The sequence below is a fragment of the Aphidius gifuensis genome, linkage group LG4 (assembly GCF_014905175.1).
Source record: "Aphidius gifuensis isolate YNYX2018 linkage group LG4, ASM1490517v1, whole genome shotgun sequence".
NCBI classification, from domain to species: domain Eukaryota; kingdom Metazoa; phylum Arthropoda; class Insecta; order Hymenoptera; family Braconidae; genus Aphidius; species Aphidius gifuensis.
Genome location: NC_057791.1, coordinates 23704772 through 23731335, shown reverse-complemented (window position 1 = coordinate 23731335; position 26564 = coordinate 23704772). Strand labels below are relative to the sequence as shown.

The window sequence follows — 26564 nt, the reverse complement described above, 5'->3', positions numbered from 1 at the left end:
ATTTTTTTTATTGGTTGAGATTCTCGACATTAAAAAATTTGGATAGGCAATTTTGAAGGTGAAAAAAATGTAATGATAAATAAATGTAAATCAACAAATATATGTGTTTTTTTTTTTTTTTTTAATTATTTATTGTTAAATTATAACCAGATACAAGGTTGTTTTCTTTGATAAATAATTCAGTAAAGTTGATAGATTTTAATTCATTTATGCTTTTTTCAAATTCAATTTGCTGTTTTTTATCCCATTCTGCATTCATCGCATGAGGATCTTTTTTTGGATCAGGTACATAAACTTGACATTCGAATGTGACTTTATTTATCCAAACACAATCCATTTCAGAATTTCCACAACGACAGTCAAGCCTTGATCTACACTAAAAATAATAAATTAAATGAAGTTTATCATATATTAATATCAATTTGTTTTTTTTTTATTTTTTTTTTATGTGAATAGATGATCTGATGTTACTTACTGGGTCACCTGCTTTACTTGCAACAGAACAATCATTACTTGATCTTGGAATTCTCTTAGGGTCAGTACTCCTTGCTGTGATTGCAGTCACAGTCAAAAGTACAAACAAAGCAATAAGACAAATCTTCGACATTGTCTCAGTATTTTTTTTTTTTTTTTGTTTATTATATTTTGAATCTAGAAAAAAAAAATATTACAAGAGATAATGGAAAATTTTTATTATTATTATATTTATTACACGGAGTATTTTGCTGTCTCGTTCATAATTTGTTATGTACATTTGAGCAAGTTTAAGACAACATGTAAAATTGATAAATAATTAATAATGAGATTATTTTAAATTATATATTTTTATTATAAATATATAGATATTTAATTATTTTATTTTTTAAAATTGTAAAAAATTACTGTTAATAATATAAACAGTATTACAACAAGTTACTAAACAAATACTTACGCTTTCAAATAAGTATATATATTTCTAGGAGTAAAATTTTGTATGATACAAACGTCTAAAAAAGTCGGTTAAGACTGATCACTTGAGGCAAGTTCAACCTATTTATATCTCTACAACTTGGTTTTTTTAACACGCATATTCAAATTTGTGATAAGCATATTTTAATATATCAGTTTTAAGATAGTGTCATCATGAACTTGTTGACTGGACGTCTTCTAATAAAAATAAAAAAAAATATAAATATATATATATTTAAAATATTAAATTTTTGATAAACATGCGTATAAAGTAATCAGTCAACATAACAAATTTCAATTTTAATCTTTCAATATATTCAAATACTCAGTCGCGTGAGTATCACCTAAGGCTTATTTTGTTCAAAATGATTATTATTGTTTTCCTTGTCTTCTATACCAACTTGTATAATCTATACAATATATACTCAACAACATGAAGTCATGCAATATCATGTTTTCCATCGTTGTCACTATTACCACTGTGATGTCTGCTCTTTCCCTTTTACAATATCAACATACATACATACAAATATACATTTAAAAACCCCATCGGCGTGACACTAGGAGTCTTTGATGTCCCATCATGATAGTCAGAAATCACCAGCACAACCTATATGTACTATCTTACATTTGGAATCACCAAGTTTTAAATAATAAAAGATTCTCATTATCATCATCATCATCATCCTTTATAATTATCTATTTTTATATATTGTTTTTTGTGCAGATTTTGCATTTATCATTATGAAAATTTTGTTGTTTTATTTTCGTACACTTAACAAGTATTTTTTTGAATTTTTTTGGTGGTTATGAGTCTTGTTGTTTTGCTTATTCACTTGACTTTTAGGAGATTTTAAAGTCCTTGGCTTGTATCCTGACGTGGCACTGACTACAGATTGTTGTATCACCAGTGCAGACTCTCAACCGAGCTCAGCATATTGCTTGTTTATTCAATGGATTTGACTTTTTATATATTTTTCATATTGTGCTTCAACAACAATGTTATCCAAGTTTTTTTCTGTCATTACACACGTCTTTGTGTTTGAATTTTTTTTTTATTCTTGTTTCTTTTTTTTTAATTTACATTTCTTCTTTTTTTTTTTTCTAAAATAAACTAGTGATAGATTAGAAGGATTCTAGCAGCTTTCTCATGTGTATTGTCAGTCACCTTTTATTTATTTTTTTTTTCGTTTTAAGGATGGGCTTGACATACCGGTGTAAGAATATAGCGCGAAATAAGTCACGCACGAAAATACTTAGTAGGCTTACATGATGCTCTTTTATCACTTTTTTTTTTTTTTTTATTTCTTTTTTTATATATACATGAATCTTTTGTTCCATTTTATGTATGGTATTATTATTTTTTCTATTGAAGATGTTATCAGAATGACAAAAAATAATATTCAAGCTTATAAATTATTTAAAAAAATTATAGTAGTCACGTAAACAAGTAGTGAATAATAATAAAAATAATATTTTTTAATAAGAAAAAAATATATAGTTGTGTTGGCATAAAAGGGTAATAGAAAATAAAAAAAAAATATGGGACGTTAAGCTTCAATGAGATAAGAAAAAAAAGGCCAAGTAAATATTTGATAAACATGCCACGAGAATATAGATAGTATTGAATTTTTCATTATCACATCTTATCAACTAAACGACACTGTAGTTTTTTTTTTTTTTTTTTTAAATTGACCTTTTATCAAGGCAAAAATAGCAAGAAATTTTTAACAATAATAATTTTGTTTCTCTGAATGATTTTTGAAAATGATTAAAAAAAATAACAGGTTGTTTTTTTTTTTATTTCTAAAAACTTATTTTCTTTTTAACTCTTTATAATATTCTTTTTAACAAGGACAGTGAAAAAAATTTTAAATCACCAAACGACTGTGTATGCGTAAAAAAGTAGAGATACTTATGATTTAAGCCGATTTTAAAAGTTGAATATAAAAAAAATAAATAAAAAGTTATTATATAATGGTAATAAGCTGAAGTAGCTTTTGGTCTTTGACTCAAAGTATACCGTTTTATTTTTTTTTGGACTTGTAAAAAGCTCTTAATATTAAAAGTACACTGGACAATGATGAACTTTTCCTTCAACTATAATTATCATAAAAAGGATTTTTAAATATTAATTTTTACTTTTTTGTTATAAATTATAAAAAGTTTTTGTAATTTATAAAAATACAAGTTTTTTTTTTTCATCATTTAAAATTTTTGTAAATAAATAATTAAATTTGTAGTTTTTTTTTAAATAAAATTAAATAAATTTATAGTAAATATTATCAACAAAAAAAAAAATGTTTGATAATGGTATAAAAAAATTGAAAGTTTGGAATTTTTTTTTCTTACGAAAATTTAGTTTGACTTGCTTATCAGTAATGAAACATGTGCCAATTGTCACCTGGCATAGTCTTATCATTTTTAACGTGTAAATATATTTTTTTTATTGATTAAAATATTGAACAAAATAAGTTATTTTTAGACTAAACATCTTACATAATAACCACGTGAATATGTAAGGAAAAAAGTTACAAAAATAAAAATAAACGTCTAACATATTCCAGTTAGGTAGTGGTGGTGGTGGTAGATATACAAGAGAACTATAGATAATCCTCTTGAATACTGTGGTTTGCATTGAATGAGGCTCATCGATTTGTATCTCACTGATTGAGTTTCTCGACAGGTGTTATACCAACAATCCTAATTCAAAGATTAATCCGATGATTATAATTCAAGATTAAAAAGTTTGGTTAATCAATTTTGAAGGTGAAAAAAATATAATAATAAATAAATAAACAAATATGTATGTTTTTTTTTTATAATTATTTATTGTAAAATAAGAACTGGAGGTTTCAAAATTGAATTCAATTTTTTTTTTTAAGAAAACTAGTTAAGTTGACTTTTGACATGCGAATTGCGCTGCAATTCATGTAAGTCATCGAGCGGGGATATTTTTTTGAATGAATTACCGAAGCTTGACATTTGGATATGAATTTATTTGTCTCAACACAGGTCAATTCATAGTTTCCACAACGACAGTCATGACTTGATGTACACTAAAAATAATAAATAAAATAAAGTTTATAAATATTTTTTTCTGTTTAATATCTATTTGTTTTTTTTTTTTTATGTGAATAGATGATCTGATGATATACTTACTGGATCACCCACTTTACTTGCAACAGAACAATTATTAATAATTATTAATAATAATTGCAATTTCCTTAGCGTCAGTACTTGATGCTGTGAATGCAGTCACAGCTAAAAGTACAAACAAAGCAATAAGACAAATCTTAAACATTGTCTCCGTAATTTTTTTTTGTTTCTGCTTCATATTTTGAATCTAGAAAAAATAACTATTTTGAAGTTAATAGAAAATTATTATTAATATTTATATAGATACAATATATTTTTGACTTGAGATCAAGTAAGTAAAATGATATTATTTTATAAACTTTTGAAACAAAGTAAAAAAAAAATTTTCTAAAATTATTTTGAATAGTATATTTTACTATGAACATATAGAAATTTAATTTTTTTCGTTTTTTTAAATTTAAATTGGAGTATTATTGATACATAATATAGAAAAATACTTACAGCGTATAAAATATACTTTTTTGTATGAAAATTTGAATACGAGCGTCTTGAAGATTCGGCTAGGACTAATAACTTGAGATAAATTGAACGCATTTATATATATCATCAACACGAGCGATTGCAAACAATTTTTTTGTTACTACGCATATTTTATATTTGATTTTAAGATAGTGTCATCGTAAACTTGTTTGCTATTGACGCCTTCTAAGGATTCCTATTACAAACTGTGTAAAAAAATTTAAATAATAAAAGGTGATACATTTTGTCAAAAATATTTAATTTTTGATAAAAATTTTGTTTATACAAATGGTCTATGTATAAAAGAAGCAGTCAAAAAAATAAAATTTATAGAGTACTAAGTTAAAATATTTTTTTTTTTTCTTATCAATCCATGTGATATCGCTTCAAGTACACACATATTTTCTTAATCATTATTTGAATAAAAAGTCTAGTTAATATTTTGATTAAAATAATTATTTATTTAAATTCAACAAATAAAATTACACGTGTCAATTCCGAAAATAAAAATAAAATCTTGTAGCCATTTAACAATTATAATTAGACAATTATAAAACTATTGGAGAACAACTGTTGGTGCTCCTGGTTGACCAGCAGTTGAGGATGCAACATCTGTAACATTGCCAACTATCTCAAGACAACAGAAATATTTTGAAAAACAAAAATCACTGTCACTCTTACACTAAAAATAAATACACAAAAAATAATACAACATTCTTATTTATTTATTTCAAATCAATAATAAAATTAAAATTATCAAATTTTTAATTTACTTACAAAAAATTATCTCATCAGAAGCATCAGAAGTGTATTCTGAATCAGGTACATTAACTTGACATTCCAATGTGGATGTTTTTTTCGAAAAAAGACATTCCATCTCAGAGTTTCCACAACGACAGTCAAGAGATGATGTACACTAAAAACAATAAATCAAATGAATTTTTTAACGAATTTTTTTTGTTTAATATCTATTTGTTTTTTTTTTTTTTATGTGAGTAGATGATCTGATACTACTTACGGAGTCACCCACTTTACTTGCAACAGAACAATTATTACTTGATCTTGCAATTCTCTTAGCATCAGTACTTCTTGCTGTGATTGCAGTCACAGTAAAAAATACAAACAAAGCAATAAGACAAATTTTTGACATTGTCTCAGAATTTTTTTTTCTGCTTTTTATTTTAAATCTATAGAATAAAAAATTATTTAGAATTTAACAAAAAATTATTATTTATACTACTATTTTATAGATACAATATATTTTTGACTAGAGATAAAGTGAGTAAAATAATACTATTTTATAAACCTGTGAGCATCAGCAAAAGTGAAAAAAAAAAATTTATAAAATTTTTTTTGAATAGTATACTATGAAATACTTTACTATGAAACTTGTAGGAATACAATTTTTTTCGTTTTTTAAATTAAAATTGAAGTATTATTAGTAATAAAAACAAATACTTACAGCGTAAAATATATTTTTGTTGGTAAAAATTTGTATATGAACGTTTTGATGATTCGGCTGGGACTGATAACTTTAGACAAATTCAAGGCATTTATATATACCAACAAAACCACTGCTCTCAAATAATATTTTTTTAAGACGCATATTCATATTTAGGATGAGTATCTACTTTAATTTATTCGTTTTAAGATAGTGGTATGATAAACTCGATATAAGCGCCTTCTAAAAACTTCTATTACAAACTATGTCAACGAATTTAAATAATTAAAACTGATAAATTTTGTCGAAAATATTTAATTTTTGATAAACATTTTGTTTATAAAAAAGGTCTATGTATAAAAAAATCAGTCAAAAAAATAAAATTTACGGAGTACTAATCTAAAATTTTTTTTTTCCTATCAATCTATGTGACATCACTTCAAGTACATCCATATTTTTTTAATCATTATTTGAATAAAAAGTCTAGTTAATATTTTAATTGAAATAAATATTTATTTAAATTCAATAAATAAAATTACACATGTCAATTCCGGAAATAAAAATAAAAACTTGTAACCATTTAAAATTTATAAAACTATTGAACGACCAGCAGTTGGCGCTCCTGATTGACCAGTAGTTGTGGATGCAACATTTGTAACATTGTGTTTGACACAACGACCAACCATCTCAAGACAGTTGCAATTATCAGATAATATTGTGAATGTTATGTAAATCTTGATAAGACGGCGACGTGGTCCATTCCAACTGTGTTACACTGGTCTTGCCTCTTCTGTTCAATAACCCGACAAAAAAATTCAACAAAAATCATGACAAAAAATAAAAAATAAAAATCACGTCATAATAAATTTTTTCTAAATAATAAATTTGATATTTTTCATATAAATTATTTTTACTTTATAAATACCGTTAGATTTCAACACTCAGCTGGTAGATAATTAACTCATCATTAATAATAGCCAAACAATCAATATTTACATATTTTACTTGTGCAGATTTTCACTTAGCTAGATTTTTCACGCAGTTGTGATCTTCTACTCAGTTGTAATTGTAGCCAAACAAATCAAATATTTGACATTATTTTTACTTAGCTGATTTCTTACTAGCTTGATTTTTACTTAGCTAAAATTGTTTCTCAACAATCACTATCTACCTTATTTTACCAGCCAAATCTCTTATACCAGCTGCTTGATTTTTTGGTCTAAATTTTTTCTAAATTTTGTTGTCGCGATTTTTTTTGTCGTGATTTTTTTTATCGTGATTTTTTTTGTCGTGATTTTTTTTGACGAAATTTGTTTTGTCGTGATTTTCTTTGTCGAGTTTTTTTTTGAAAATTTTTTTTGTCGTGGAATCCCAACAAGACCCCTTGCCTAGACGACCTTCAAAGAAACTTGGCTATTTCACCAACTACTTATCTAATTATCTCTAAACAATATCATATTTTCCCTCTTTAAAACTCAATTAAATATATCATCCTTTTTCTCTTTGAATATGTTTGTAAAATTATTTTTAAATATTTAATTTATCTTCAAGATATTTGTAATAATACTTGACCTTTGAGCTTGAAAAAGAAAATGCACTTAATATTTTTTTTTATTGATTGAGCTTCTCGACAGATGTTGTAACAGAAATCCTGATTGAAAGATTAATTAGATGATTATATTCGAAGATTAAAAAATTTGGATAATTAATTTTAAAGGTGAAAAAAATATAATAATAAATAAATAAATAAACAAATATGTATATGTATTTTTTTTTTTTTTTTTTAAATTATTTATTGTAAAATGAGAACTGGGTTTAGAATAATTGAAATCATTATTCTGTTTCGAGATCATAGTCATCCTTCTTACCGACTACACATTTTCCACGCCAACAGAAGTAATTGCGAGAACAGTGATAACCCGAAGAACACTAAAAATAAGAAATCAGATGAAGTTTATAACAATAAAATTTTGTTATCATCTATTTATGATTTTTTGATTTGAATATGAACAATGATACTTATTCCCTACAAACTTAATTTCGTCATAAACTTAATTATCTTTTAATCTTAAGGTCAGTATTTTGCTGTGATTGCAGTCACAGTTAAAAGTACAAACAAAGCAATAAGACAAATTTTTGACATTGTTTCAGTATTTTTTTTTTTGTTTCTTCTTATATTTTAAATCTAGAAAAAATAAATTTCACAGAAGAAATTTGTTATTATTATTATTATATTTATTATCCTATAAATATTTTTTTTTCATAACTTTATGTATGTCTCTTTAAGCAATTTTAAAACAACATGTAAAATTGATAAATAATTAATAATAAAATTATTTTAAATAATATATTTTCATTATATAAATTTATTTAATATTGTTATAAATTATAAATAAGTTTTGTAATATTTAAATATCTTGTTTTTCATCTTTTAAAATTGTTAATATATAAAATAAGTTACGAAAAAAATACTTACGGTTTCAAATATATATTTCTATGAGTGAAATCTTGGACGATGTAAACGTCTAAAAGATTCGGTTAGGACTGATCACTTGAGGCAAATTCAGCCTTTTTATATCCCCACAACTCAGTTTTTTGAACACGCATTTTCAAATTTGTGATAAGCATACTTCAATATATCAGTTTTAAGACAGTGGCATTATGAACTTGTTTACTGGATTTCCCCAATCGATTACATAAAAAATATCAGTTTAAATATTTAAAACGTGGGATATACTAATGATATCAAAAATTTGGAAATATCTCATTAAAAATAAACATAATAATTAATAATACTATCATCTTTCCAATAATTATCATCAAATTGTCTCGAATTGAACTTCAATTTTAATTGTTTTAAAGTTATTATTAATGTTCGTTATAATTAAATTGATAAAGCTCATTATTTAATCATTCATTGATTGAGTTTTTAGCAATTTATTACTTGTTATCTTTAATTCAGAAGATTCAGCTATCCGATGCTATATATTCGTTTAAATTTAAAATTTTATACGAACCAGTGTTTAATTAAAAATAATTAAAAATTTAATCTGAGATTTGATATATATATTTATATCAATATATTTATTAATTACTTTTATTTTCTTGATGTTTATTCGGGTTTTTCCCAACACGAATTATTTAATCAAGCGTCTTACTTAATTTTTTAATTCTATATCAGTATGTTATTAATCGCTTTCACCCACGCGTATTTTTTTTGGGTATTTCCCCGATGACATCAATTTACATATACACATGTAGAAGCATGCTATTTATCAGTAACATATACGCAATCCGGTTCAGCTACTGTGTGCTGAATGAGTCATATGAATACAAAATATACAATGTATAGAATTTGAATCGAGAGAGCTATGTAATTTCAAAGAAAACAAATCGTATAAACATCATTTTTATGGAAAAGCTAATATTGAAAAATTTTCAATCTCCAACAAAACCCTCAGACGACTTTTTTTTAATCATTATTTGAATAAAAAGTCTAGTTAATATTTTGATTAAAATAATTATTTATTTAAATTCAACAAATAAAATTACACGTGTCAATTCCGAAAATAAAAATAAAATCTTGTAGCCATTTAACAATTATAATTAGACAATCATCAAACTATTGGAGGACAACTGTTGGTACTCCTGGTTGACCAGCACTTGTGGATGCAACATCTGAAACATTGCGTTTGATACAACGTCCAACAATCTCAAGACAACGGAAGTATTTTGAGAAACAACAATCGCTGTCACTCTGGCACTGAAAAAAAATTCACAACAAATATAACAACATTTTTATTTATTTAAAATTAATAATAAAACTAAAATTATCAAATTTACTTACAAGAAGACCAGGAGGTGAACAAGCCGATGCAATTGTCATTGCAATGATAGCAATGCAAACAACTACTAGTAACTTTGACATTTTGTAAATTATTTTTTTTTTAATTATTATTGAATACAGTGTCTTGATTTAGAATGGTTTGATGACTGATCGAAGTTGACGCAGTTTATATAGGTGCAACAATTGCACTTGAAGAACAAAGTAAATAAATGATAAATTGTTTTTTTTTTTTTTTTGTAATCTTAGGTCCTTTTGATTGTGAAACAATTGAATGTTGACTTAAATTTTTTTTTTCAATTATTGTTTGTCATTTTTATTATGCTCTCTGGCCTTAATAAAATTTTCCAGTTTTCCGCAAATATTATTATCAGATACCCCTCGAAGATCGCACTTGTATGAATTTTTATTTTTTAAATATTTTTATCATTCTTAAGGTCTCATTGGTAATGATAAATAGAATCAAGATAGTATTTATTTATTTATTTTTAATCATGTGCTACACTTGAAGCTATTATCTAATAAAAATTTGAAAAAAAAAAAAATTAAATAAATGAAAAATTCAATAAAAAAAAATGGATAAATAAATTTTTGTTGTTTTTTTTTTTTATAGTTTTTTTATTATAAAATCTCTATTGAGTTAAAACAGTTTTATTTTTATTAAAATTTAATCTAAAAGTTTTTTTTGTGAGCATTGATTTGAATATGTTTAAGTTTTTCAATGATTTCTAATAACATTTCAACAGTAATATTAGGTGAGCATCTACTTGCGACTGAATGGCAAATTAAATCACCACAACAATCACTTGATGATGTACACTGAAAATATAAAAGAAAAAAATTAAATTATCAATTTGTTAATATAATTCTAATAATATTAAAATATTTTATATGAAATTTTATAATTTAATTACATCTTTTCCAACACTTGGAGCACATGTTCTGTCAATTCCATGTTTTTCAAAAAAATCTTGTTCCTCACTTTGTGCGAAGACAGTTGTCACAGCAAGGAAGGCAACCAAAACAATGAGGCAAATTTTCGACATGATAAATCTTTTTTGTATCTATTTTAAATGTAAAAAATAAAAGCTTATTATTATCTGTTTAAATTTAATATTTGTTTGAATATTATAATTATTCATTAGTAGAAAAATTATTATTCATTAGCAAATGTTAATTATTTTAATTATTCATTATCATTTATATTATTCATTAATTTACTAATTACTTTTAGCTATTATTAAAATTAAAAATTACTAGGAAATAAATATGCAATTACCAGATAATATTTTGTTTAATACAATAAATTTATTAACAAGTATTTTTACTTACCGAATAAAATATTTTTTCGCTGGATGAACTTTAGGATTGAGACTGATCGTTAACGAAAAAAAACCGTCGGTATTTATACAAAATCAATTGACAAGTAGGTTGTGATGTAAACGTGTGCTTATTTTTTTTTATTTGCATTTAATTATTTTGGGCAATAATCAGAAGGTCATACTAAAAATATACGATCTTCCATGCATGCTGTGTTTATTCAAATGTTCCTTGAGTAAATAAATAGGAGGAAAAAAATAATTAAGTTATGTATATGACAATTTATAAATTTTATAATCATCAATCGACGGGCTAATCGAGTTGAATTAGATATTCAATCATTAAATTAATAGGTGATAAAGTTTTTTATGTCGAGCTATTTTATTTCTATTGAGCAATGTTGAAAAAGGTCGGGAATAAAAAAACACTAATATTACGATGTCAAGATTTAAAAATATCATATCTGATATTTAAAATAAAAATTTAAAATTAACATTTCAAGTAAAGCAATTAAATAATGAACGAATAAAATTATTATATAATTCTTTTGTGATTTTTTTGGTCGATAATACGGTACGATAAAATTTTGTCAATTTTCGTTTTAAAAATAAAAATATTATGTTACAAATATAGATGAAAAAAAAAAATTGATTGATGCTATTTACTGTGAATCAAAATTAATACAAGCAATTTATAACATAATTATATATATTTTTTTTTTAAATATATATTTCCGGTTTTGAAAATTAAAAAAAGATTAATTTAATTGAAAAATTATTTCACTACATGATTTTTTTTACAGTCAATAAAGTAGAAATTCATGTTTTTTTTTTTTTTATCTTAAACATTCTTATTTTTTTTCTAGAATACTAGATGCGATAGAAAAATTTTCAAAGTCAAATTTTGATTCAGGAAGACGAAATCTATCAGACAACAATATTTTTATTTTTATAAAAAAAAAATAAACAACTGAATGATGGCTGTCCATAAAAAAATACCAAAAATTAATTAAAAATAACAAAAATAAATAATTTATAAATACAAAACCATTAATTATAAATTAAAAATTTTATTTTCACAATAATAATTAGTAAATATTACATAAAATGATTCAAAAAAAAAAAAAAATAAATCATTAAAAATTATATGTTATTAACTTTCAAAATAATATAACTTTTTTTGTTAAATGTTTTCATTTATATAAAATAATCGAGTACAATAAATAAATGAATTTTAAATTTCGATCAGCATTATTGATTAATATTTACATGTTTAAGATTAGCTCTGCCTTTTTGTAAATCTTCAGCAGTTATTTCAACTTGGCATCGTTTAGCATACATATTACAAACCATTTTTGAACTGTTGTTGCAACATTCACTATCTGATAAACACTGAAAAAAATAAATATAAACAATGATTAATTAAATAAACAATATTAATCACAATAAATAATTTAAATTAATAAAATTGATTATTAAATTGACTTACAGGATCACCATGACGACTCTGTTTACTACATTGTTTATTTGGTATACTTGGTCTAGCTCTGTCACTTGTTCTATCAACAGGTCTAAGATTTGCTTTACCTCTTTGTAATTCATCAGGAGTAATTACAACTTGACATCTTTTTGCATATGCATTACATGACATAGCAACTTTTCCACATCGACAATCATTTGTTGTTGAACACTAGAAACAATGGGTCAAATAAACATTAACCTTTCGAATTTTATCATAAATTTATTCATTCATTTTTTGTAAATTCAAATTGGGTTACTTACTGGGTCACCATGTTTAGTCTCAATCGGACATTTTTGATTATTTTTCGATATTGTTTCAAGTGAACTTTCAACTCCCTTAAATTCAGTACTTCTTGCTGTGATTGCACTCACAGTAAACAACACAAACAAAGTGATAAGACAAATCTTCGACATTTTGTCAATATTTATTTTTCACGTTTGTATGTTTAAAATCTATAATAAAAATAAAAAATAATTTTAATAACAAAATCATAACAATAATATTAATAATAAATGTTTTGTTTTTTTTTTTTCTTTTAATTTTATGTACACTGAGTAATTTAAAAGTTAATACACGATAAATCACGTTGAGGTTGAAGGTCAAGTGAATGAAGCGATCTCATTTTATATACTCATGGCCATCAGTCACACGAAAGAAAAAAATAATATAAAATTGTGCGTACACTACTGAATTGTACAAAGAAATTTAAAAAAAAAAATATTTTAAATATTCAAAAATTAATTTAACTAATTTACTTTCACTGTGAATATGTGTAGATGTTTAATTATTTTTTTTTGTTTTTTAAATTTTAAAGGGATTGTTATTAATGTTATAAACAAATAAATTATATTTAATTAAATACTTACGATTTGAAATATATTTTTTTTTGTAAGTTTTTTATGATATAAGCGACTGGAAGATTCAACTAAGACTGACCACTTGAGAGACAAGTCGATGCGTTTATATGAACAACATCAACACAGTAGAACTGTTTTATTTTCAACACATATATAAATATAGTGGCGTCATAAACTTGTTTGCTAGACGCATTCGAAGAAATCATATTACTAATTTTACATATTTGATAATAAAAAAAAAATAAAATTAATCTTTTCAAATTTTTTCACGTCCAAGATAGACATAATTTTTAACAGTAAATTTAAAAACATAAAAAATAAAAAAAGGTAACTTTTAAATAAATTGACAAGACAAAAATATTTTTATTATTTTTATTTATAAAATTTTTATTACCACATGATGATTGATCAATTTATTTTTTTTATTTAAAATTTTTATGATGAATCGTTTATGATTGAGAAAAATTTATTTGAATATTTTTTTAAGTGACACATTTAGCAGCATAGAATAAACACCTCAATTTTTCACAGCATTGTTCGGTCGTGTAACACTAAAAATTCAAAAAAAAAAAAATAATAAAAAACAATAATTTATAATTAAATAATAAAAAAATAATGGTAATAATGTTAATTATTTTTTTTTTACTTTTTCTCCAACTTTTGCACAGCTTGGTAAACCCCAGTTATCAGCAGCTACCATTGAAGCCATCAAAACAAAGATGAAAACAAAGACAAGAAACAATAGAAATATTTTTCCCATAATTAGTTTGTTTGTTTGTTTTTTTTTGAATATATTAGATTATATAATTTCGATTTTTCCGAATGAAAAAAGGAACAATACAAGAGGTTATTCTTCGTTTTACTGACTGGATTTTATATCGATGAGGATAAAGGTATTTATACTCTAGATGATAAAAATTATCATGATCATTTAATCTACAATCTGTGCTGATAAAAAAAATATATAATAATAGATTGTTATCATTATTATGTAACTTTAAAAAATAATTTTTATACTTTTAAATTAAAATAATGTCAAAGAATGTAGTGATTTAAAATTTAAATTTTTCTTTTTATTTATTTGAAGATTGAATAACTATATAATTAAGACAAGTATATTTTTTATTTGTTGAATTTTATTGTCGATTTGAATTTAAAAGGCTATTTTTTAATGATAAAAATCAAAAGTGGCCGATATATTATTGCCTAATTTTATAGATATATTTATTATTTAGAATTATTATACAGAAAATTCAAGGCCCTTGTTGAAGTTATCAGCTAAAAAAAAACATATCAAATGAACGACAGACATTGACAATATTATTTTTTTTTCTTTTTTTGAAAACAATCACTAATCAAGATAAAGTGTGGATTACATTTGTTTGTTTTATATCTTGCTACATAACGATAACAGATTATATTTTTTGACAAAAAAAACATCTAGAATATTTGAACTAATTGAGGTTCTCCTGTTACTATTTCATCTGTTGTTTCTGGTTCAGTTGGTTCAGCATTAGCAGAAGTTGCTTCTACTGGTACTTCTGTTGTTGTTAGTTCGACTGGTGATCCAGTTGATGATTCTCCGTTTGCTTCTGATGTTTCTTCATTTGTCTCTGATGTTTCTGGTTGAGTTGGTACTGCAGAAGATGATTCTGCTGTTGCCTCTGATGTCGCTGATTCATCTGGTGAAGCAGATGATGATTCTTCGTTTGTCTCTGATGTTTCTGGTTGAGTTGGTACTGCAGAAGATGCTTCTACTGGTGCCTCTGATGTTGCTGGTTCATCTGGTGATCCAGATGATGATTCATCGGGTTTTTCTGATGCATCTGGTTCAGTTGGAACTGCAGAAGATGTTTCTTCTGATGCTTCTGTTGTTGTTGGTTCAACTGGTGATCCACTTGATGATTCCTCGGTTGTCTCCGATGTTTCTGGTTGAGTTGGTTCTGCAGAAGATGATTCTGCTGGTGCCTCTGATGTCGCTGGTTCAACTGGTGATCCAGATGATGATTCTTCTGATTCACTTGATGTTGTTGCTTCTACTGGTCCCTCAGATGATGGCTCTACTGAACCATCTGATGTTGGTTTTACTGGAGATTGAGATGTTGTTTCAGATGATGTCTCTGATGACTCGGACGATGTCGATGACTCAGATGAGCCAGATGATGACCCTGATGATTCTGATGTTTCTTCAGATGATGATGATGATGATGATGATGTTGGTTCAGTAATTGGTCGACCAGTGTGTGATGGTGGAGTCGGGTGTGATGTTGGTGGTGGTGGATGTGATCCTGGTCGTTCAGTACCTGACGTGGGTTTCTCTGGTCTGCCAGTTGGTGTTGGTGGTGGTGGATGTGGCCTTGAAGTAGATCCTGCTGGTGGTGGTGGTGGTGGTGGTTGCACTGTTGGTGGTGGTGGACGTTCACCTCCTGTTGATGGCTTATCTGGTTTACCAGTTGGTGGTGGATGTGGCTCTGAAGTTGGTGGTGGTCTTGGACGTTCAGTTCCTGACGATGGTTTTCCTGGTTTATCAGCTGGTGTTGTTGTAATATATGTAGGTCTACGTTTTACACATCGTCCGACAAATTCAAGACAACGGAACCATTGGGGAAAACAGCAATCACCGTCATTTTGACACTTAAAATTATACAAAAATCATTAAGTCAGTATAACATTTGAAAATGTTTATTTATTCTTGTATTTTTAAGTTTATTTAACACTTACAAGTCGTCCTGGTGGTGTACAAGATGCTGCTATTGTCAAAGCAACAAGAAAGACGCAAATACCAAGAGTATATTTCGACATGATTATACTATCATTCAATATCAAATCAAAATCAAACTTATAACTCTATGACTTGATTTGGAATGAGTTGCCTAACAAATATTCTAACAATTATATAGTAACAGTAGGTGCACTTGAATTATACTTAAGTAAACATTAGATAGTCGTTTGAATGATCGATTTATCAGATATTGATTTTGTTTTTTTTTTTTTTTTAAATTTTATATCAAACATCGTATTTTCTCAGTAGTCTTTGTACATCAATTTCTTGTTTATTATGCCTACATCGATTTCGAAATGATTAGATATAATTCAAAATAAATATTACATGTCAATTAACATAAAAACAATAATAAATTTAACTTGTCATTTGAAATTATATAAAAACATTTTATTGACATTTGAAAAATCATAAAATAATATAAAAATAATTATAAATGACACCGATGATAATTGTACAAACACAATCTAAATTTAACCACGTTTATTTTTGAAAAATTTCATCCAAGTGGAAAAAACAATCATCGAAATAACACCAAAGTAATGACCATAGATACCAATAATTTTTTTTTTTTTTTTCAAACAAAAACTCATAATTCAATCGCTTATATAAATTGCTGAATATCACAATCCATGCAATATCCAAAAACCGCTTGACGAATTCATCAAATTGATATTTTCCGGAAAATGAAAAAAAAAAAAAAAACTTTCTCCTTCCACATACTCTTACTCAATAATTTTCGGAAAATTTCTATCAGTACATACGAATGATTGACCAATTATTTTTGTGATCAATGTGGTCAAGTAAAAAAAACTAAAATAAAAATTTTACTTGTAAATTAAAATGGTTAAATATTTTCCACGATGAATTAATAAAAATTAATTTTAATTAAATGATATTTCATTAAGTATTGTATTAATTTGTTTTAATTTGATTTTCTTTTTTTATATTTTTATTTAATCATTATTTATGACAATACAAAGCGACAAAAAAAGTTGACCTACTTCCTGAAACTTGTCAATGATTAACAGTGTTCTACGAAAACTTGAGAATAATTGATAAGACGTAAATTAAATGCGAGAAACAAATACTAAAACGTCTGGTAAGTTCCATACTCGTAAGTCATAAACATCAAGAAAATACGGAGACACATGTAGCCAACGATATCGCATTGCCAAGAAGAACCGAGGTTATCATTTATTAACACACATACATCACACACATTACACACACATTCCTATATAAATAAAATAAAAAAAAAATTGTAAACACTTATGTTTTTAAGCCAAATAAAATTGTCTTTTGATAAATTGATCAATCAACAATAATTATTTCATCATCATTCCAAGAACTACAATTTAACAATAATAAAAAAAACTGAATGAAATTAAATTTTTCCATTTAGGATCTATATAAAATATAATTTAAAAAAAAACAATAAATAATTACAAATTGAATTTTAAACTTGTGGTATAAAATTAAATTATGAGTCATGGCTTTTCAGGGTCGACATGGGTCAGTCATTGACTCACGTAATTACACTCATATAAATTAACAAAGTGTATTTTAAAATAATTTTATTATGTCTTATTTTTGAATGAAATAAAAATAATAGCATGTTTTATATAAATCTAGGTAAATTTATAAAATCATATTAATTAAATATCTTTTTTTTTTTTTTATGATAATTAGTATTATTTTGTGAGTCGCGTGTATCTTGATAAAAATGAAAGATTCGTTTCCGTAATAAATTGTAATTTCCGCACGCATTTCCGCTCACCGTGTTGGTATAACAGTCTTTTTCCGTAACATGAAATAAAAAATCCTTTATTTGAATTTTTATCGCTCCATTGATAAGTGGATATATAAAAAATAAATTTATAAATGTTTAAAATTAAATTAACATTAAAGATAATTTCTTTTTTTTTAATTTTGGTCAGCGTTGATTTAATTAATGAGTGTTTTAAGACAGTCCAAGAAAATTAGTGCTATGGAATTTAGCAAGTTTTTTTTTATCACCCTCAGTTTTAGATATTTGCTTGAGATAATAAATCTTTGTTGACTTGTCTTGTGTCTTTGGTGGTTTTGCTTCTTAAATCTATTGCCATTTAAAGCGATTGAATATTTCTCTACAATATACAAGCAAATAGTTGAACAATTTGATAATTAAATTTCTGTTTGTAACACTGATTTATTGTTTTTTGTTGACCGATCAATGTCTCAATAAAAATTTGAGTATTTCTTTTTTTTTTTTTATAGCAAGTGTAAAGCAAAAAAAAAAGAAAAATACTGAAAAAAAAAATTAAAAAATTAGTTTTATTTATTTTTGATTAGAACAAGAAATATTTCGATTTGTAAAATAATTTTTAGCAATAAATAAATCAAAGCAATTGTAAAAATTTAAATTATTATTTCCAGAATTTAATGAGAATAAAAATTATCGAAATAAAAATTTATTTGCTCTAGTCAAAATCAAATTAAATTGTTTCGTTTTTATAAAAAAATAAATTTCGTTGAGTATTTGAATAAACTATTTAAAAAATGTTTTTATTTTTGAGCAATAAAATTATTTTGCTGAGACATTCAAGACAGACGTTTGAGTAAAAATAAAATTCATAAAATTTTTTTTAACTCATCAGTTATAGCACGTAAGAAAATTCACATCTAAAAGTTGACACCTCTGGATCATCAAAACTTTTTATTGTTATTAGAGTCAACTGATATAATCGTAACGATGTTTTTTCCAAGTTTTCTCATATACATCTGAGAGACAAGTGGCAGGCCTCAAATAAAAAACAAAAAATAAATGTGATACAACTGCCACAAGTACCAAAGAGTTTATTAATGTATAAAAAAGTTTATTTTATTTCATTGTTGTATTTCACACCAAATGAAAACAAGTGTATGACATAAAATCCATGGATTCTTAAAGTTAAATCAAATTTGTAAAAATGCTGAAATGACAATCGTAAAATAAACTTCTTTCATGTGACAAAGATCCTCGTAAACATCTTATGACTCCAAGAGACATTTATTTATTTTTTTTGTTATTATAGTAAACAAATAAAAAATAAATTTTAAATCGAAAAAAAATATAAAGAAAAATAAAAATTGAGCTTAAATTTGTACAGAAAATAATTCAAATGTTTTTTAGTGTCAACAACTTTTGCAAATTTTTTTAACATCCCTTAAAAAATGTATATATTTTTTTTGTTATTTAAACTTTTGTGTAATAATTTTTTATTTGTTATTTTTTTCTTCTTTCGTTTTGTAATAATTTTTTTTATGACACAAGATACATGGCATAAGGTCGCTGGCCATTTCCTAGCAATTTCCCTGAGGCTGTTTTTCACCTAAACTTTTGCTCTTTTATTCACCTTTAAATGTGAATGCGTGTATATATACTCACAAGGTTTTTTTTGTATGTGTCGTAAAATATCTGTTAAGTAGCCCACAGTAGACAGCGAATAAAGAGGGTGGCAAAAACGTGTTATAAATTGTCTCAACAATGAATACTACAATTCTCTGTCCAGATGTGTCCTTATTTCCATGTTAAAACTATGACTGGACACTGCTCAGTGTCAGCTTTAAAACCATGATTCTTTCAAACAATTATTTCCGCAATGATTATTTTTTTTTTTCTCTTTACGAAATTCTTATTTCCTATTTTAAATTATTATTCAAATTTTATTTATACACTTTTTTAAAATGATCTATATTTTTTTTTTGCGTGTTAATATGTTATTTAAATTTTTGAAATATTATTTAACAATTAAAAATATTATTTCATATTTTTTAAAATATTTAATTGATTAATTTTTTATTAACGTTAATTATTTACTAAATTTTAAACAAATTTTTTCATTTATTTAAATTTTAAAAGTAAAAAAATAAAGATTATTTTTTCATTTGTATTTTAAGATGTTAATTATTTATTTTTAAATTTATATAAATTTTATTTTTTTAATTTTTATTTTATGGTGTTAATGGAATTTAATAATAAATGAAAATTATCAAAATAATGCTATTTATTGATTTGATATTTTTCATGAAATTATTCATAATAATATTATATTATTTAGCTGATGTGTAGTGTTTAAATTTCGACAATAATAAAAGCTTATTTATGAGTCAAAAATTTATCAGTTCAATATAAAATTTCTTTCAATAAGGACATAATATTTTCAACTCGCCCGGAAAGTGAGTAGTGTCATCTCTCAGCGCGCCAACGAATTAAAATCTGACCAAATAAATTTAAACATCGATAATATAAATTTCTATTAAATTAAAATATTAAACTTCTTTTTATAATTTATTTTCAATCAAATCTATTAGCCTCAATTTTTTTATTACTAATTAAAAATTTAATATTCATTTAATAAATGTCAATCGCTTTGTTTTTTTCCAACTTGAAATTTTGTTAATTAATTTTTTAAACATGTTTTTCAAATTCAATATAGAATATTTGTTGATAATATATTAATACATGTTTCAAAGATAAAAAATTAAATTCTAAATTAAATTTTATTACATTTTATTGTTGAATATGTAAATTTTTTTATTTAAAATTCTTTTATAAGGGTCAACAAATTTTTTAACATTGAATGACCATTACAATTGTTGAGACAATTTCAAGCACACTTGAAAATACTGTATATTTTCATTTTGTTTTATAAAAGTTTGAGTGTAAGCTCACGTTTTAATCAAATCTCGTGACTCCATAGCGGAAATTGATCACGGAAAATTGAAATACCTCCAGTGCAAATTCTGACAAGTCCACTTCACTTTCCAACTCGTCTTTCATTCAGCTTTGTGCTTTATCGGTTAACTCGTTTTATATGTGGTTGAAATATTTTTTCCATTTTTCTATAAATCCATTTTTTTATTTCCTTCAATTTCTTTCTTTTTTTTTTAATATCAATTCCATATACATCAGCTAATAATCGAATCAAATATTTCAAAATAAAATTATACGAATTACACGGAAATTTTTTTCCATACAAAGCTCGATGGAGCTTTTTTTTTTTGTAATGAATCTATTGTTTTTTTTTTTTTATTTTAACTTGGAAAAATTTTTGAATACGTCAATATTAATTATATTAGCTATAGATAAAAGTAATTTATTAAATTTATTGTTAAAATAACTGAATGGATACTTGTATATATATAAATATAATAAACATGAATAAATACATATCGCTCGATAATATTGGATGATGATGACCATACACATGGACTGATTGGGGTTGGAGACTATGCAGTTTAATTTATGTTGCATCACCAACCAGTCGAATCGAAAGTTCAAACGAATCGGACGCTTATTTGTCATTTTTTAAAATAACTTTAAACATTTGCAATTTAAAAAACAAAAAAAAAGCTTTAAAATAATTGAAAAATTTCCGGAAGAAAGCTCATTTTAATCTAAATTTATCTAAATTTATGTTTGCATTGTTTTTGGATACACCTTGATAGAGACAAATCCCTCATGATACATGATTTATGTATTTACGTTTGCGGATAAATGATAATTCGATAGCAAATGTGTAACTCGTGTCAAGAATAGGCTACAGGTTTACTAGCTAGTCATAATAATAATCAAGTACACATACATACAGCCAACATAGGCTGCAGAAAATTTCAAATACTCTTGAAAAATTTATCCCGCTACTAATTTTTTTTACTACTCATCAATACACGAGGTAAGTTGCAAAAAAAAAAAAATATTTAAAATGATTTAATCAACTATTAAAATACTCATTTAAAAAATTTAAATAAATAATTTTTTTTTTTCTTGATAATTAATTAATAATATAAAAATAAAATTATAAAATTTAGAATTTAAAATTCAAAAAATTTTCTAAATAAATTAACAATTAATTTAAATATATATTTTTAATAATCTTATCATGAAAATTTACAGTTGAAAAGTTGTTGAAAATAGATTAAGTAAATATTAATTAAAAAAAAAAAAAAAAGATAAATATTCATTAGCAAAGATTATTTGATGAATGAATCGTCAATATTTGTACAGAATATGATAAAGAAGTATTTAATCTTGTCTGTTAAATATGGTTATTTTATTTTTTGTGTCATTTTATAATTTTTTTTTATACAGTTAATATTGAAGGTAGTGTCCAATGAAAATGAAGAACGATCGCGGTTATACCCATGTATGTTATATAGACACGTCCTTTAGCCATTCGCGCACGTGTTTAGTCAAACATCTCGTGCTATTTGTACGGGACAAGCCTCTCTCCTTCTCCCTCCCTCTCTCCCCCCCGTGAACCGAGATATCCGATGATTAATAGCCCTCCTTCAAGCTTTATTAACGACGGCCTTGTCGACGAAGCTCATCGCTATATCCATGTCTTCCATGACGATGAGTTCGACCCCTCGACCCTTCCTCAACCCCTTGCCATTTTTTTTTTTTTTTTAACCTCATTTTTTTCAATAAAAACCACGCTTAAACCAAAATAAATCATACTAATGTTTCCGAAAAAAATTGATAAGATATATATTTAAATTTTATTATTATTCAATGCTCATTTTTTCTTTTTTAATTTCCTTCGTTTCCTTTTTGTTTTATTAATCATATTATTGAGTTAAAAAAATGTGGTAAAAAGTCACTTGAACATCCAGATGTTATTAAAGGGATATATACTTGTGATATTGATATTATTAAAAAAAAAAGATTGACATATGGGAGTAGGTAAATAGAAACTCGATCCAATAATAGTCATCGTGTCAATTAAGATAGCTTCCAAGAACCAATTTAAAAACAAACTTGAAAATGAGATGAATGATAGTATTGAATATTTACTTGGATTACGTAATTTATTATAGAAAATTATTTTCAGTTTGTCTTCATTGTGGATATATAATTTTGAATATATCCCTCATTATTATTTATTAATGGATTTCATAAGAGATTCATAGATTCATAATAATTACATAATTTCATATCTAAAATAAAAATATCCACGTGGAGATAGAAATAATAGAAATAATTACATAACAAATTATCCAATGTCAATCGAAAAACAAAAAGAAATAATTAAAATTTTTTAGCTATAGCAAATGGATTTTTATTTCAATGATATTTTGATATTAAAAAAAAATCCCACGAATTTTTTACAAAGTATTTTTCAAAATAGCAATGAAAAATAATTGAAATTAAATTTTTTAACTAACAGAATAATTTTTTTTATTTATGTATTTTAAATAACGGGATAATAATTTAATGAAATTTGTACTTGGAAATGTACTTTTTTTAAAAAAGAGGATGGGTGGAATGCTGACTCTCGTGGACATTTTTTTCATTTTGATAAGTTTTTATATTGAAATTAATTTTTTTGTAAAAGTTATTCTGTCGAAATTTTTATCAAACAAGTTATTTGATGTAATTTATTTTTTGGAAAATTATTAACCCGGATATTTAATTCCAAAATGATTGGACTGATAAATTTTTGATGAAGATATTTTTACTGTCTCAGTGATGAATAATTAAACATTTTTTTAAACAATATTTATTAAATTTAAAGAGACTTAATGAACACCTAGAAATTTCTGGGAATTTGCCATTTTTGATGGACAATGTTAATCATCGTTGATAATTCAAGTGATACATGTTTATAAACTTCAAAAGCATTTATCAATAGAATAAACAAACATAAAAACTACAATTGTACAGGAAAGAGAAAAAAAAAAAATATAAAAGTTTATATGGAAAAACGATTGTGTTACAATAGACATCAATTCCCTGAGAAAAATAAATCGAATAAATGTGTTTATAAATATATATGTGTATTTATGGATTGGTCGAGCAGTTACAAAGCTGGTTGATCACGAGGTGTGCCACGTAAATGTTGGACATGACAATAATTTTACCACGGGGACATGGCTCGCGGTCTATGTCATTGTCTGATCTATGAACCTGTCCAACATTTACAAATACAACAAGAATTTGTATCTTGAATTTTTATCTAATTTTAACATTTAGATTTCAATATAATTATTCAAAAAAAATTTCCAAAAAAATTATTCATTCAATATTTAATTCGACAACTCAATTATAGTTTTATAATTTTTTTTTTTTTTCATTATTTTTTAAAGCTTGGAATTATTAATAAATCTACTAAAAAAAATTTAAAAATAATTTTATAAATAATTTTTTTAATCAATGTGATGTTATCATGATAAATTGTATATTTTTTTTTATTTTTAATTATCGATATTAAAATAATCCAGAGTAATTTATTTACCCACTAAATAATCAAGTATTTAAATTTTTTTTTTATTTTTATTTTCATGTTTGTTTGATAATAATTAAAGTAGGGAAATAACAAGAATTATTTAGGAACAAAATAACACGACATCAATCATTTAAAAAAAAAAAAAAATTTCTTGAACCCTTGTTAAATCCGGGGCGTGGCTGTTGATCCGGTTTTTGAATTAAGTATAAACTGACTCAATAATTCCTCAATTTATTCTGAATACCTAAATCATATCTTATTTCATCTAATTAAAAAAAAAAAAAAAAAACAAATAAATATAAAACCCCAACAACTCTTTTAAATAAACCCATAAAATTCTAATCAAAAAATAAAATAAAATAAAAAAAACCCAATTGAATTAAAATAAGATTTTTTTGCATTTTTAAAAATTTTTTTTCAACATGTTTATCTTGAAAAGAAAAAAAAAAAATTGTTTAGGGTCGATGGAAAATAATGCAGGTGACCATAAGAGAAGTTTGAGAGAGAAAAAGAAAAAAAAAAAAAAAAAGAGAGAAAGAGAGAAAGAGCAAGCGCTTGCGTAAAACTGGAAAGTTCGAAAATGAGGTGATCGTCGAGGTCGAAACGCGGCGAGTATAGAAGAGAGAGTTGAGGCCAAGCATGAAGCAAGGGGATGATGATAGCCAGGACATAGACAGAAGCAAAAAGGAGTGGTAAAGGGAGTAAAATAGGTAACGGGCAGGAGGAAGAGGAGAAAGAGGAAGAGGAGGAGAAAGGGTGACATGAGGGAGTCTGTGCAATGAAAAAGGGGTGACAAAGAGGGTTGTGAATAGAGAGGAGAGTGTCGGACGAGGTTTCAGAGGGATGATGAGGGGATGAGGGTGAGTGGAGAAGAGACGAGGTAGCTTGCAGTGACTAGCCTCCATCGATTTACTGTATGCCGCCATCTTGCCACCCTACGCTTGGGGTTGACCACCCCATTGACGCCCACCTCGCAGTAGACATTTTGAAAAATGATCCCAACCAGTCATTGCCAATGTTTCATCCGGATTTTTTTTTTTTTTTTTTTCTCTTTTTCAATTTTTATTATTTTTTTTTATTTTTTTCATTTTTTTTTTTATTTTTTATCACTGTTTTTTTATTTTTTTATTTTTATTTTTCCTTGGGCTAAATTCTTTTACATTTTATTATCAAAAAAAAATGTATATATATGTATAGACATATTGTAAATTTTTATTTTTTTATTTTTTTTATCAAATGAAATTTTATACGATTGATGAAAAATAAATAAATAAATGCAAATAATATGAAAATGGATTAAAAAAAATATTTCAATAGTAAAAAAAATATTTATATCATAATATTTATTGTTTATTTTTTAGAATATATATTTTTATTGAATAATAAAAAAATGAGAAAATAATATTGTAGACATAAATAGAAAAAAAATGAAAATATATGCAGTCTTGTATTGAGAGAGGTGTAGACTTTAATCGGTTTTACCAATCGAATAAGGGACAAACAGAATGATCAGTGAAGCATTCTATGCGGTCGATCAACTCTCGATTATAACTTGAAAGATATATTTATTTATTTGTTGATTAAAAAAATATTATTACAATTAAAAAATGGAAAAAAAAAAAAATTTAATTCTCTCAACTGTATTTTAATCATAAAAATTTACTCTATCATTTTTTTTATCTGCAAAAAGAAAATTATAAAAAAATATTTAAAATAAAAAAAAAAATAAAATAAGGTGTAAAATAATATGAATAATAATATTGTATTATTATTTAAATTTTAATTTTTTATCCTTGCATTTTTTTGATAATGTTATTAATAACTAATTGACTAATTGAAACCATTGGAAAGAGAGAAAAATTATTTTCATGTTTTTTTTTTTTATTGATAGAAGGCACTTTAGCCATGATGAATTCTTGATGACGTCTGGCTAGGCATAAAAAAAAAAAACTACATAAAATAAAAAAAAAAAAAAAACCAG

At 24.8% G+C, this 26564-nt stretch overlaps 3 protein-coding genes across 3 annotated transcripts; all 3 read right to left on the bottom strand.

Moving 5' to 3' along the window:
* Positions 1-10523: 10523 nt before the first annotated feature.
* Positions 10524-11210, bottom strand: LOC122854089 (omega-conotoxin-like protein 1). The gene is made up of 3 exons (XM_044154501.1): positions 11184-11210; positions 10766-10915; positions 10524-10670 (listed from the first exon to the last, which is right to left on the bottom strand). Exons 2-3 carry the CDS (start codon positions 10895-10897, stop codon positions 10524-10526), a joined length of 279 nt encoding a protein of 92 aa, XP_044010436.1. The 5' UTR covers positions 10898-10915; positions 11184-11210.
* A 1003-nt stretch (positions 11211-12213) lies between these two features.
* Positions 12214-13683, bottom strand: LOC122855849. The gene is made up of 4 exons (XM_044157502.1): positions 13559-13683; positions 12953-13144; positions 12660-12860; positions 12214-12562 (listed from the first exon to the last, which is right to left on the bottom strand). Exons 2-4 carry the CDS (start codon positions 13103-13105, stop codon positions 12422-12424), a joined length of 495 nt encoding a protein of 164 aa, XP_044013437.1. The 5' UTR covers positions 13106-13144; positions 13559-13683; the 3' UTR covers positions 12214-12421.
* Positions 13684-13909: 226 nt separating this feature from the next.
* On the bottom strand, positions 13910-19418 carry LOC122855848 (flocculation protein FLO11-like). Its single transcript, XM_044157501.1, has 3 exons — positions 16271-19418; positions 14196-16183; positions 13910-14100 (listed from the first exon to the last, which is right to left on the bottom strand). The coding sequence occupies exons 1-2, from the start codon at positions 16349-16351 to the stop codon at positions 14990-14992; spliced, it is 1275 nt and encodes a 424-aa protein (XP_044013436.1). The 5' UTR covers positions 16352-19418; the 3' UTR covers positions 13910-14100; positions 14196-14989.
* Between the last annotated feature and the right edge of the window lie 7146 nt (positions 19419-26564).